Raw genomic sequence first — 15,305 nt, forward strand, 5'->3', positions numbered from 1 at the left:
CCTCTTGAACAATCACCTTTAACACCGGCTCATGGCCTCATGTGGGGAGGATGAGGAGGAACCACTGGGGTAAACCTCCCTCGAACCCTCAGGCTCCTGCAGTCGATGATACACTTGCTCCCTGGAGGATTGTGAAGGAAAGTCTCAGGGTTCTAAAACTAACTCCCCTTGAGACAGCTGTGTTTCCATCCCCGATCGAGAGTGTCCACGGGGGTATTGAGCAGCCGGGGGGGGACCTGCCCCTGGATGTAGGCCTGTGGTGTCTGTGTCCAGCATGATGAGGACGACCACAGCAGCATGGGCAAGGGTCCAGTGGAGACCTGGACCACCCATGGAGTGTGTACCCCCAATGTCTGGGAGAGCGAGACCTCCGTGACGACACAGATAGAGGTGAAACTGGCTTGTGATAGTACTCCAGGGGATCCACTCCCAGAAATGGTGAAGGTGGCCCAAGCCATGGTGACATTGGTTGGAGGAACGGAGGAGGTGGTTCTGGATAAGCCGGTGGAGACACAGGCCTTCGGTGCGGCATGTGTATCACAGGGGGAGGGCTTGGTGCTAACAGCAGCACAGCCCTGTCCGGAGATGGGCTGCAGTGCCGGGTTCTTGATTTTGCCTTGCCCCTCCCCTGTGGGGCTGGCACCGCCCCCTCCCGTGCTGGGGATCTAGGCCCTGCTTTCAGCGCTGCGCTTGGCACAATCAGCTGCAGTGCAGCGCGGGTAGCTTCCTCCGGCACCTGCAGGCTCCATGCCTGGTGCCCCTGCACCGTTGGTGCCACCTGCGGCGGTGCCGCCAGGTCCAGCACTTGCCTCGCTGACGCTCTAGGCGCCGCGTGTGCCGGCTGTTGTGTAACCGGAGGCTCAGCCTCTGCCACATGCGCTGCCGCTTGCCTGAGTATGTGGCTGGGGGCTGTGTGCTCCGCTCATCCTGCTCGCTGAAACCATCGGCAAGGATCGAGCCGGGGAGAGTTTCCTCTGTTTCTGCACTGAGGGGGTCAGAGAAGCTGCCTTCCTCTTACGCAACCCAGAGGGCCCTTCTGGGTGAGGCTTCTCCGGCAAGTCCGGCTGGAGAGCTTTATTGGACAAGAGCATTTTAAGCCTCATCTCTCTGTCCTTCCTGGCCCTGGCTGTGAGCTTAGCACAGTGAGAACACTTCTGGGTAACATGTGATTCCCCCAGGCAGCGGATGCGTTCGCTATGCCCATCGGAGGCCGGCATAGCTTCGCAGCATGACTCACACTTTTTAAAACCTGAAGAAGCCATTGAGGTGAGTCCTTTACTGTTAATAGGGTACTTAGCACTTAATCCGTGCCTTTCCACCCCAAATAGCGATCACCGGCCTGCAGGGCAGCGGGCGGCCTAAATGGCCTTCACGTCCACTCTTCTCTTCTCCGCTCCTCTCTTTTTTAATTTTTTCTTTTTTTTTGCTGATATTCTCTCTGTCTTTGCTTTCTCTCTTTTTTTTTTTTTTTAGTAACCAAAAACAACAAATTACACGTAGAAAACAATGATCTAATCTGACTCTGGCCTTAGCCTGAGCGGATTCCGTCTGCAGCCAATGGCGATTGAGAAGGGACCGGATCGCGCACGTGGCCGGGGGCGCACAGGGGAGCAGCGCGCACCGGCGCATGCGCGATCCAGGAGAAACTGCTGGAAGATTTCTGATCTGCAGCGCCGGGCGAGCCCAACACCTATTGTGGAGCACCCACGGGGACCACTCGAAGAAGAACCTTGATTACTATTTTTGGTTCTCTGTGCCTTAAATATTGAATCTGTTCTGGTATGGCTATGATCTGAAGAAGTGGGTCTGTCCCATGAAATCCATCACCTAATAAATTATTTTGTTAGTCTTTAAAGTGCTACTGGACTGCTTTTATGTTTTGACTGTATTACATTGTGCACATATAAGGGGACTGAAATAAAGTTGCAGAAGCAAATTTCTGCATTTCCCGACTTTTTACTGATTGACTTTGTAATATCTTTTTAAATAGATTGCTCTTAACGCAATTTACTAAAAAAATCAGGACACAGAAAAAAAACCAAAGATTGTATTATGCAGAAATATACTGACCTCCTCCCCACGCCTCACCCCCCACCAGAGCTTTGGTTTGGACAATTACATTCACAGCACAGACCTCTGTTATCTGAGTTAAGCTAGTATCTCATAACAGTAGTAAACTATTATCCTCTATGTGGATTAGCCATTACAGGGGATGACACACACAGTTTGCCAGTGAGTTTCAAAGCTATTTGCTAACAAAGAAAGAAAGAAGAAACTTCTGGATTTGCTTCCAAGCCCTGGAGAGGAGGGTACCTTACTAGGTATAGGCCCTCCCCTACCCCATCCCCCATAAATCAGTATACCCCCTCTGCTCCTAGATGCTCACCCTTCAGTTCTAAGCCCACTTCCCATTCTGTTCCTATTCACTTATTGGCTCCTGCTCCCTCCTTTTCTATTCCCCATCCCCCAACACACCAACCCTGGGTCCTGCCTCCCACTTTTTTGTATCCCCCATACTCCATTGTCCTGCCCCACCTCCATCACACAGCCACCCTACTAACATCCCTGCTCCTCTCCTACCCCATCCAACATTATATCCTGGTTCCTGACATATTTCTCCTCTGCTGTCATGCAAACTTCCCAACACTGCAGTTCCTGCCTCACTGACCCCCTCCATTCTTGTTCAAATCCACCAATTGACTACCTGTTCTTCTACCCAGCCCCATCTATCTGGCTCCCCGTCCATTCTATGCCTATCCCCTCCACATCCTCTATTACATCCTATTCCCGGTTTCTATTCCATTTATTCCCCATCACCTCTTCTCCCTCGTGTGCTTTGCAGTCCTCTCACTACCTGTCTCCTTCTCCTTTTGCAACCTGCCCCCATGGTTCCTTGCTATCCTTTGATTACTATACCCTCTCCATGTCCTATCCCCCAACTTCTCACTGTCCTGCAGTCAAGTTAGGCCCTGGGTGCCAGCAGTAGTAGCTTTGAGAACAGAGGAGAATCACTATCCTGGACATTACAATAGCCCTTGGCTGCTAGCATGAGCAACTACAACTGTAAGTTTGGGGAAACTCCTGTTCAGTGAGGTTATTTTATAGACTTGTAAATATGATAGCCAGAAGGAGCCATTATGATCATCTAGTCTGACCTCTTGCATAACAAAGGTCATAGAATTTTACCATGTGATTCCTGCATCAAGTCTAAACCATTTAGTTCAGCTAGTGCATCTCTATTAGAAATACATTCCAAACTGAATTTAAATATTTGAAGGTAAAAGAATCCTTTGTTTCAGTGAACGATTACCCTCACTATTAAGTATGTATCTTATTTTACTCTGGATTTGTTTAGCTTCAGTTTTCAGCCACCAGCTCTTGTCATGCCTGTCTCCATGAGCTTTGACCAGTGAAGCAGCCCTAAGCGTATAATTACTTCAGAAAAAAAAATGGAATGCACTAAAAACTGAAGCCATAGCACTGCAAACACAGATGCAGGTGCTTAAATTTAAGTTCATTAGTAGCCAAGCGGAAGTTAAATCAAGTATGAATCTGTATTTGCTGTGTCAAGGCCAGAAGTATTTCTTGATTTTAGAAATAAAATTTTACCTAGTAGCTTCTTTTTGTAAGCGACGCTGTCTTAAATGTCGAATAAAATCTGCATAGTAGTCCTTATGTGCTTGCTTTACCAGTTCTTCATAGTCAGTATAAGCAAAATCTGGATCCACATAATTATATCGATCAGCTTTCGTAAAAATAGTCCTCCATGGTTAGAGAGAAATACAGCATTGTTACATATATTAGCGTTTTAGGGTTTTATTAGACTTTAAAAAACAGTACTGGTTTTGTTACATAAATACTGTATTGCAAATCTCCATTACGTTAGATGATTATTAGCATTTGAATTTGCAAAGATAACAATAAAAAGGGGAAAAAATAGTAGTTACACATTCAATTTCCAATGAGAAGCAGCCCAGAAAAAAGTTACAAATGAATGCCAATGTTCTGTCTAAACATTGACTGCAACATATGAAAAATATCCAGTCCAAAAACATACTGAAATATTGTAAGTTATTGATCTTGATCAATTTTTGAAATTAGTAATAAATATCACACAGCATTAACAGTTTAACTGTTACATTATTTGTACTCTACATTACCTATAGTTTTTATGTTGTTCTCCAGGCCTAATGCTGGCTGAGCGATCATTAGGAAAGGCTATAAGTGCATCACTCTTACAGTCCCTGTTTTTCTGGTGAATATGTATCTGTGTTTGAGCTGACTGAAGCATGGCTACTGGAGCAAAATCAATAAGTGGTCCAGTCTCATCAGCTACCAACTGTCCAGTTGCATTGGTAATCATTGGTGTTATGCCTTAGGATTTAAATAAAATATGTTCCATTCAGTTAAGCTACCATTTTCTATTTGAAGGTACAAATCAACATTTTGCTTCAGAAAAAATATCAATTTCATAAGTTATTACAACGAAATCATACACAAAATTAGAGTTCTGATTTTTCCCACACCTGTTTGACAAACTTATATTTACTTTATCCTCATTCAAGACAAGAAATGACGGTACTGTGTGCTAAAGGGATTAAACTCAGCTTGTGTTTGGTTCCTGCTTGTGGCACGAATACTCCTTGTGACCCTGAGCAAGTCTCGTAGGCCTTGATTAAGGAAACCACTTAAACTTAAGCACTTCAATAGGCTTACTAAAATCTGTGGAACTACACATGGGCTTCAAATGTTTTGCTGAATTGGAACCTGAATCTCTCTTTGCATCAGTTCCCCATAGTACCTAATTCCTAATACTTTCTTTCCTACTTTCTCTCTCTACTGTACTCAGTTGCAAATATTTCAGGGCAATGATCGTCTCCTACCATGTATGAGTAATAAAAAAACAAAATGCAGCCCTGAGCCACGTCTACACATGCATGCTACTTCGAAGTAGCGGCACCAACTTCGAAATAGCGCCCGTCACGGCTACACACGTTGGGCGCTATTTCAAAGTTAACATCGACGTTAGGCGGCGAGACGTCGAAGCCGCTAACCCCATGAGGGGATGGGAATAGCGCCCTACTTCGATGTTCAACGTCGAAGTAGGGAACGTGTAGTCGTTGCACGTCCCGCAACATCAAAATTGCGGGGTCCTCCATGGCGGCCATCAGCTGAGGGGTTGAGAGACGCTCTCTCCAGCCCGAGCTCAATGGTAGCCACGTGGAGCGGCCCCTTAAAGCTCCCCGCCCCCTCCTTTCCTGTGCAGGAGCCTGAGAGAACGTGCAGGCGGCAGCCCACACACACGGCCAGCCTGCACATCCGTCAGCCAGCTAGAGACACCCACCCAGCTGCGATGGCCGCCCGGCAGCCCCCCCAGCGCCCCCAGGGGACCCCCCCCAAGGGGAGCCAGGGCTCCCAGCCCAGGAGCCAGGCAGCGAAGCGGCAGCGGGGTCCCTCCTGGACGGAGCCGGAGCTTCAGGACCTGCTGGGGCTCTGGAGCGAGGAGGAGGTGCTCCAGGTAATGGGGAGCAAGAGGCGGAACGCAGATGCATTCGCTCAGCTGGCCGAGGGCCTGGCCGCCCGGGGTCACCCTGCCCGCACTCTGGATCATGTTCGGAGTAAAGTGAAGGAGCTGCGGCAGGGTTACGCCCAGGCCCGGGATGCAGCCGGCCGATCTGGGGCCGCCCCCGTCACTTGTCCCTTTTACAGAGAGCTCAGGGACATCCTGGGCCCCTGGCACACCTCCTCCCCTCCGGCCACTCTTGACACCTCGGCTGAGGAGCCCCAACAGGCCCCGGGGGTGGAGTCCGCCCCAGAGGCAAGCCCTGCACCCCGGGGGGCCCCCCAGGAGCCCACCCCCGGGGCACCGGAGCAGGAGGAGGAGGAGGAGGGGGACTCCTCCTCCAGCGACATCGGGCTCCAAATAATGATTCCGTCCCGGAGCTCCAGCCGGGTGTCCGCCCCCCGGGTGTCCCCTGAGCGTGGGAGTGGACCGTCAGGTATGTACCCCCCCGGTGCACACCCCTGGGGTTGAGGGGCGGGCGTAATAGATATGACCAAGGCCCTCCACATGCCCAGATAACCATGGCCCCAAGGACAGCAGTGGCATGTCCCTCAGAAGAGTCCATCAACCCCTGCCCCCCCCAGCACGACAGTGCCGTGCCGCATCCCCAGGGCTGGGGGGAGCGGAACCTCTAGGGTACCCCAGGGGGAGGGGGTGGGACACCCAGCAGCAGCAGCAGCAGCAGCAGCAGCAGCATGTGATGGAGTGGGGGGAGTGCAAATACGAGACTCAGGCTAGTTATGAGAAACAAGCTGAATAGCTCCCAGTGGCTAAGGATGATCCTGGGGCTACAACTGGTAGGTTATATCTCTGCCCTGAGCAAAGAGGAGGGAGGAGCCGAGCTGGGTTTGAATCGGGGGGTGGCAGTTAGAGGCTAGAGGAAGGGAGAGCTAGAAGGCAGCCAGCCTGAGGAGGGGGAAAGCTACACCCCAGAGAGGCACCCCTCAGGGTCTTCTCCCCAGGACGGGTTGGAAGGACCGTCTCTGACTGCTGTACTGTCGCTTCTGGGAGAAACTGGGCATCTGTTGCCTAATAAACCTCTCCTGTCATACCTGCTGAGTGAGAGTCACTCCTGCCAGCGGACGGGGTGCAGTGCAGGGGGAACCCTGAACCCCATCACAGCAGCATCTCCCAGGGACGGGGAACCTGCAGCAGAGGGGTGGGGGGACAAGGGCCACGGCTCAGGGCCCACACTAACGGCTGTCTCCACTCTTCTTCCCCCCCTCCTGCGTTCCGCAGCTGCACCATCGGAAGGACCGGAGAGCGCTGGCGAGACGTCAGTGGTCCCGGAAAGCCCTTCAGGGCCATCACTCCAGGCCAGCCCCTCAACGGAGGACCAACCGGCCCCACGGCGGGCAAGACGGCAGACCCAGCACCAGCAGCCGCCAGCGACAGACCCCCAGCTACTGGCCCTCCACCGCCGGCAGGTGGAGGTCGCTGAGCAGCGGCTGCAGGTGGAGCAACGCTGCCTCCACCTGCAGGAGCGGGCACTGGCCTGGCGCCAGGAGGCATGGGGGGCCTACATGCGGACCCTCAACCGCATTGCGGACTACCTGGCCCCCCATGCCGCGCCAGCCACCGCTGCGCCCACCCTGCCTGCTCCACCCGCTGCTCCACCCACCGCGCCACCCGCTGCTCCAGCCGCTGCACCGTCCGCTGTCGCACCGCCACCAAGGGCCATTCCGCCTAGGGGGACCTGGGGCCAGCTGACACTCACCAGCTGTATCTCCCTCTCCGCCCAGCCCCCAGCCAGCCCCGGCCAGGGCTGCGGCCGAGGCGGGGATGCCGGCCGCCCACCCCCAGCGCTGGACTGTAGGGGCGTGGGGCCCAGGACGTGCCCCCCTTTGTATACATTCCCCCCACTTTTAAGTTATTTTTTTGCTGTAAATAGTTTGTATTTGTGACCCTCGTTTTCCAATGCTGATCCTTACCCCCCATGTAAATAGTTCTCCCGTTCCTTGTCTTCCCCTTTCATGTTATCCCTGTTTTTATAATATATACGTATATAAGTTAGAATTTCCGTTATAATAAGAGTTCAAAAGATGTTTGATTTGACAAACAACTGTCTGCTTTTATTTTTACAAGAAAAGTGGGGGGTGGTGTGCTCTTGGGTGCTCTGTGGTGTGGGTGTAGGGGCAGGGAGTGTTGTGGAGGATGGGGGGGCAGTGGGGGGCCTGCCAGCGTTCACCCCGCGGCCTCATCGAACTGGGCCCACAGGGCCTCCCTGACCTGGATCCCTTTGGGGTCCACCTGGCGACTGGGGGCAGCGGGTGGCTGCACATTGGCCCTGCCGGCCTCCACAGCCCAGCCGTGAAAGAAGGCCTCCCCCTTGCTCCCCACCAGGTTGTGTAGGGCGCTGCATGCACCCACAATCTGGGGGATGTTGGTGGGGCCCACATCCAGGCGGGTGAGGAGACACCTCCAGCGCCCTTTGAGGCGGCCAAATGAGTGCTCCACCACCTAGCGTGCATGGTTCAGGTGCTGGTTGAAGTGCTCCTGGCTGGCAGACAGATGGCCCATGTACGGGTGCACGAGCCAGGGCCGGAGGGGGTATGCCGCATCTGCGATGACGCAGAGGGGCATGGTGGTGTCCCCCACAGGGATCTCCCGCTGGGGGATGTAGGTTCCCGCCTCCAGCCAGCGGCACAGCCCCGAGTTCCGGAATACCTGGGCATAGTGGGTGCTGCCAGGCCAGCCGACATAAATGTCCAGGAAACGGCCCCGGCTGTCCACCAAGGCATGGAGGACCACCAAATGGTAACCCTTCCTGTTGAGGAAGCGTCCTCCTCTGTGCTCCAGGGCACGGATGGGGATATGGATCCCATCCAGAGCCCCAAAGCAATTTGGGAAGCCCAGGCTGGCAAACCCCACGATAGCGGCATCCGGGTCGCCAAGCTGCATGAGCCTATGGAGGAGCAGGGCATTGATTGCATGGACGACCTGCAGGAGAAGGACATGAGAGCACCAGTGAGGGGTGTGCAGGGTGTGTCTGGCCCTCCACCCCCGGGCTCCCCCCTCCCAGGCCTTCCCTCTCTCAGGGCTCCCCAAGGGCTGCCCCCTGCCAGGGTTTCCCTCCCCGGGTCCTCTTACCTCCATGAGGACAGCCCCAACGGTGGCCTTGCCCATGCCAAACCGCTGCCCTACGGATCGGTAGCTGTCTGGAGTGGCCAGCTTCCAGACAGCGATGCCGACCCATTTCTCGACCATGAGGGCACATCGCATGGAGGTGTCCTGGTGCCATAAGGCAGGGGTGAGCCACTGGCAGAGCTCCAGGAATGTCTGCCGGCTCATATGGAAATTCTGGAACCAGCGGTCATTGTCCCACTCGCTGAGCACCAGCTGCTCCCACCAGTCCATGCTCATGGGGTAGCTCCACAGCCAGCGGCGTGTGCAGCGGGGCCGGGGGGGGTTGGAGGGCAGCAAGGTCTGGGGCTGCTTCCTCATCCCCTGGGGCAGCTCCTCTTCTGCGAATAGAAGGTGGTCAGCTGCCTCCTGCATAGCATTGAGCAGGGCAAGCACTGCTCCTGCAGGGCGGCTGTGTGGACCTCTGGCTGCTGCTGCTGCTGCTGGGGATCCATGCTGCTTCGATGGGTGTGCATGCCTGTGGCTCTGCAGACTGCATGCTGTGCAGACTGAGTGTGTCTGGGAGGGGCCCTTTAAGGGAGCGGCTAGCTGTTGCCCCAGAAACGTAGTCCGCCCTGTGACCCTGTCTGCAGCTGTTCCTGGCACCCTTATTTCGATGTGGGCCGCTTTGGTGTGTAGACGCTCCCCTGCAGTGCCTACTTTGATGTGGTGCTGCCCAATGTCAACGTTGAACATCGATGGCACCAGCCCTGGAGGACATGTATGCGCTATTCATCAAAATAGCTTATTTCGATGTAGCGTCCCCATGTAGACATAGCTTCTATGAGGAATAGCACCTATTTTGAAATAGTATTTCAAAATAGGTGGTGTTAAGACAGGGAATACAGCTTACTTGGAAATAAGCCATGGCGCATCCAATAGCTCTATTTCAAAACAGGCTCTATATGTGTAAATAGTGTATTTTGAAATATCTAAGATATTATTCTGAAATCCGTTTTGTGTGTAGCAATGTTATTTTGAAATAACCTGTTTTGGGATAGCTAATTTCGAAATAAGGCTGCTGTACAGACATACCCTCCATATATTATACCCTACATAAATTATTATTCTGGTAAAACAAGAACTTTGGTCAGATCCTCCAAGATTTTTCAAGGCAAATAATTAAGTGGGAGTTAGACTCCTAAACATTTTCTTGAGTCTTAAGCATAAATTATTAATAGGATTATTACAATGAAAGATAAATTACCAAGCTTGTTCAAAATAGTTCAGTTTTAAAGTACCATACAATAATTTTTAATGTAAAGCATAAGACTGCAAATCCTCAAGATCACATAAGGAAGCATAAGGTTAAATCCTGATTAGATAAATCATGTAAAAATTAAAAAAATACCATCATGGGTATAGTTTAATATAGTGAGTATTATTTTGGCTTTCAAAAAAAAACATTAAAACAATAGCTAAAATGTTAACTGACTTCATTCCTAAGATCTAAGAAGCATATTTTAAAACTGAAAACTCATTTTTAAATTAGTAACATACCAGGGTTGATTTTAAACATAATTTTCTTGGTTTGAGGTTTGCATATACCAGTAAAACTTAAATTTATTTGATGAAAAGCTTTAATCTTCAAAGACTGCAAGTTATCTTCCTCTGCCACTGAACCGAAAATATCTACAACCTGCTTCATTTTAAAGGTTCCTACTTGATGTGGAGCAAATGAAAACATCACCTCCTAAAATAAAAAATGAACATTGCTATGAAATATTTTACTAGAAATAAAGCAAATAGATATCATATAGACCTTTTTTACAAATTCATTACCTCATATGGATTCAAATGTATTGTAAAGGTTCTAGTTGCTCAATACCCTGCTTTTGAAGAATATTAAATATTACATGCAATTTAGCAAATTCAAAAATAATAGAACTACTAGATATGAACAGCATTTCATAAGCTCATCTCTGTAGAATATATACTCCTGAAGAAATTCTGCACCAAAACAGTAAAAATCCTGCACACAATTATGCATCAGTTATTTGTCAAAATATCACAGTATCATCACACCAGTTTCAATTATTTTGGTCATTTATTTCAAAATACCTGTCCGTAACTATGTCTCTAACAATATAAACAACTAAAAAACCTCAGAAAATATTTTTGACAAATAGATTCCTGTATTAATATGCCTAGTAATAACTTCGAGTAATTTAAACTACAATGCCAAACCTCATTTCTATAAATACACAAAAGCCGTGCAAACATTGGTAGAAATCAGGGGGTCACAGAGGAGTAGAGGGAGGGAGAAAGAATTGCTGGAAAGGAGCCTGGGTGTGAAGTTGGAAGGTTGTGGACACTGGTGGGAAAAGTATGGAAGAGAGTGGTGGGGGGCGGGGCAAAGAGAGAGATTGTCAGAGAACATCTCCCCATTCAGACCATGTCTGATCCCTACTGTCTTCCATTCAGTCAGGCACATGTCCACCCACTCCACGCAGAAACCCACTACCCTCATCTCCAAGTGTGGCCTTTCACCCTGTCATCCTGTCTGCATATGCCTCTGACCCCACTCAACCACCCCCAGTCTTTATGTGGCCCTGCACATCTTGCCCTTCCCCATGTGGCTGTGTCTATCCATTTCCATTCAGCTCCCGCACCAGACTGTCTTCCCCTGTTGCCCTTATGAGATCCTGTCTGATCCCCCAGCACCTAAGGGTATGCCTATACCTTCGGGAAGATAGACCCAGTCGTGGTCAATCTTCCAGAGTTCAATTTTGCAGGTCTGGTAAAAATGGGCAAAACTAATCTCTCTAGGGCCAGCAGCTGACACGTGTACTTTATGCTATCACGTGGAGTAAAGGAGGTCAATGGGAGGAATGCGGACATGCACTCTCCTTAGTTAGGAAAGTCAGATAAGTCAATTTCTGATATGTCAATTCTAGCTACACTAATCCTGTAGCTAGAACTGAGTATCTGAAATCAGCTTATTTCCCTAGTATAGACCTAGCCTAACACTGTCTCCCAAACTGGCCCAACAGGCACTTTGAAAAATGCTCTACACACACACTCTCTATTCCCCTAGCTGGCTGGGAGTAGCTGCTGTGCTTTATCACCACAGGTCCCTCTGATGGGCAAAAGGCAGAACTGCAGCAGTGTTTCAACAAGCTTTTCTCTGTGTAAAAATTTTAAAATATGCACAGGTTATTAATTATGCACCCCTGCAGTAGTACAGAATTCTCCCAGAAGTAAATGTAGTTGTACATCTTTCACAAAGCCCCAAAGACATCTGTTCATAAAATAAACACAACATACTTTTGTCATTTTACAGGCCTTTGTGCTTCATAAAAGGAAAAAAGTAGCTAAAATATGTTATTTAAAGGAAAAATGAAACCTAAGCCTTTATCCTGCAAACATTTTGCTATGTGAGTAATTTTACTTAAGTATTTATGTATGTGCAAGATCAAGGCCACAGTCACTGCAAATGCATTTTCCCTTCCCTCCCCATTTGAAAATTGATACTAGCTGGTGTTTTTTTGGAGACTGACAGAGTCCACCTTATAATTCTATATTGACAATATAAATTATAATCTTGGATTATGTGAATGCACGTTAACTTCTTAAGTGAATCCAGTATAAGGCCTGTAGGAACTTCTGCGGGGAGATGCTTTTTTTTTTTTTAAAAAAAAAATAAATAAAAATCAAAAAGATGTGGACCACATTTTTTTCCAATACAAAGGAGTTCACAATAGTCATGCAATGAATGTGCATAAGAGAACTTAATGGAAAATTTGAGTGGAAACAGTGATTGGGTAAAATGATTTTGTTCTAATATACTAAAAAGTTACACACTAGTAAAGCTTTTACAGAAATAACCTTCTGCCATTTTGCTGTAGTATCGAAAGTAAAAAAACAATATTCCCTCATCCTCCTCTCTAGGATGGAAGTTTCTAAGGCAAATAACGGTATTCTGCTAAGACCCCCTATTTGAATTCTAAAATCTAAATTACAGACCTATAGTTCAGAAACCCATTGAGCATGGGTGGTAGGTTCCCCACTTGGGCCCCCTCCATCTCACTCACAAGATCTAGGGAAGGTCATCCTTACTCAGACAGGGCCTTGGAGTTTGGAGAGAGGCATAGTTCCCCAACAACCGGATTCCAAGAAGAGGCCCTGTATCTGAGAACTGAGATATGGCTTCCTGCCATCTGGTATCCCAGGCTGGTACATGGAAACAAATGTGCAAGTGCTATACACAGTTACTGTATTTTGCTTTAATTTTCTAGATAATGCACCCATGGATTATGCCCATGTGAAGATGTCATCATGACTCCCACAGACACATCATTACTCCAGTAGACATGCAGTTGTCATTAGATGGCTGCTTTGTTTAAGTAACTTCTTAAACAAAACTACCTGTACTAAAAATAAGGCGTTCTGTAGGCTATAGGTGGAGATGCTGTGTAACCTTTTACTGACTTACTGTGCTCATTTCATCTTGCAGCTAGAACATATTCAGGCCTGGGAAACACCCATGCCATTGTTTCCCTCTGCCCATCAGCATCCTATATAATCAATTGTAACCTATTGTCTGGCAGTGCCCACTCAGCCTAATAAGCGAAGTGGCACTATGCCAGTGCTGTGTGTAATAAACCCTCCTGTTGGCTTCATGCACTGTGTCCAGACTTTGTTTCAAACATCCTTCCTTTCCTATTGCTAGTGGTCAAAGGCATGTTGGGAAACATAGTCCCCTTCCTGTTCCAGAGCCAGCTCTTTAGGCAGGGAGCTGGCCAGGGAACTACAGCTCCCAGAGTGCCTTGGGCTCCCCCATCATGCCCTACAGGCTTCTCCTGCACAGTGCAGCAGGGAGGAAGGGTGAGAAACCAGATCAGGGGGAGGGATGTGTTTGCACTGTTTGTGCCTCCTGTTCCTTATGTATGGGCCTCAGCATTTACCGCTGAATACACGCTAATAAAACAATATACAGTCCTAACATGACCCACTGTAAATCATTATGGTGTCCTCATCTTTCCAACCAAAGTATTTATTTGCTGACAAAGATGAACATTTACATTACCTTTGTGTATTTTTCTTTTACTTTCCCTTTTTCAGGATAAATATTAAAATGTGCTATCTTGCGGAACTTGAATGTTACTGGAAGTGACTCAGATTCATTTTTAAGCGTGCACATAATCTCTGTATGTTCACCCATAAAACATTCCATAAAATTGACATCTGGTCCTGGACTGAAAGTTAGCATGACAGGAAGCCCTGAGCCTGTCAAAGCTAATGCCACAAAATGAGGGTGAGCCTCTGCACAAGAGAATAAGAAACAAGTATAAAATGCAATGCTGAATTCAAAAGACATGAAACAGTTTTAAATTCTTACAAAGCACAGAATATGTAACGTTATAAAGTAACAAGGTTTCTGTTTTAATGTGTTTCAGAATTAATATAATTTGCCACAAAATTAATGCAAGATATACATGCTTATTTATATATATATATATATATATATATATATATATATATATATATATATATATATATATATATATATATACACACACACACACACACACACACACACACACACACACACAATTTAAAATCCTCTTGGTTTATTAAAATTGGAACTAGTTCACATCCATATGGAAAAGCACAGTCATTTTGACCTAACCATAAGCTTTGGTGATTTACAGACCTATTTTTAAAAAAATAGTTAAATCTGCCATAAAATACTAAATACTTGCAACAAAAAAGTGCATGTGTGACAAACGATTCTAAGTTTATTTTCCCCTTTCCCTCTGCTCCCCACGTTAGAAACCAAGAAGTCAATGCTGCCTTTTTCCTCAGTGTGTGAGGCAGAGAGCACCAGCTCTCTTAATTTACATGTGCAGGTCTCCACAACACACAGGCAGGTCCCCTTTAAAATTACTCATCTGAAGATGTAGAAAAATTAAATAAAAAGTCAAGTCTTCCAAATCCAAATTGTATATTTCTTGTAACATACCTTTCGTTGGTATGTTGTCACCATTCAGAGTCTGCAAAAAGCAGTCTTTACTTCCTACAGCCTCAAACCTCAAGAACAGTGCATAATCTTGTCTATGTGGAAATTCAATAAGTCCAACCTCTTTTTTAAATTGCCTGTAAAATCCAGAATCTTTAAATAATATACATACAATTATTAATCAATAGCAAATTTTCATCAGTTCATTTGATTTCTCCAATCCTCCTGTCACAGCTCAGATAAAAGGAAACTTTAAAGTTGAACACAGTACTGAAAGAGATGTGACTACTCAAATATAGTAGTCTGCAGCTCCCTTGTCCCAAAAACAGCAGAAGGTGTAGCCACAGCAACTCTAAGGACATGCATACGCTAGTACAGTAAGGTCACAACATTTGCGAGGGTCTGGTGAGGAGATCTGATTTACTGTCCAATTTTTTTTAAAAATCTTCTTGCTGCCAAAATTTTTGGGCAGCAAGAAGAATTTTTAAAAAACTTGGGCAGTAATCAAATCTCCTTGCCTGGGCTGGTCTGTCATTTCTTCAGAGGATGAACTAAAAGGAAATTTGTGGATATAATCTAGGAAAAAATTATACATCATTATTTATTAAACAAAAATGCATTCTTTTCATTAATTTGTAACTTTGTATACCAGAAATT

General features: G+C 47.4%; 1 protein-coding gene across 1 annotated transcript in view; it reads right to left on the bottom strand.

Moving 5' to 3' along the window:
* Positions 1 to 15,305, bottom strand: part of CFAP47 (cilia and flagella associated protein 47) — a 324,141-nt gene that overhangs the window by 261,761 nt on the left and 47,075 nt on the right. The window contains exons 7-11 of the mRNA XM_074988334.1: positions 14,652 to 14,785; positions 13,716 to 13,951; positions 10,187 to 10,379; positions 4,161 to 4,374; positions 3,610 to 3,762 (exon numbers count right to left, since the gene is read on the bottom strand). Coding sequence (XP_074844435.1) covers positions 3,610 to 3,762; positions 4,161 to 4,374; positions 10,187 to 10,379; positions 13,716 to 13,951; positions 14,652 to 14,785 — 930 coding nt within the window. The remainder of the gene's footprint in view (positions 1 to 3,609; positions 3,763 to 4,160; positions 4,375 to 10,186; positions 10,380 to 13,715; positions 13,952 to 14,651; positions 14,786 to 15,305) is intronic.

Source organism: Carettochelys insculpta, chromosome 1 (assembly GCF_033958435.1).
Source record: "Carettochelys insculpta isolate YL-2023 chromosome 1, ASM3395843v1, whole genome shotgun sequence".
Classification (NCBI taxonomy): domain Eukaryota; kingdom Metazoa; phylum Chordata; order Testudines; family Carettochelyidae; genus Carettochelys; species Carettochelys insculpta.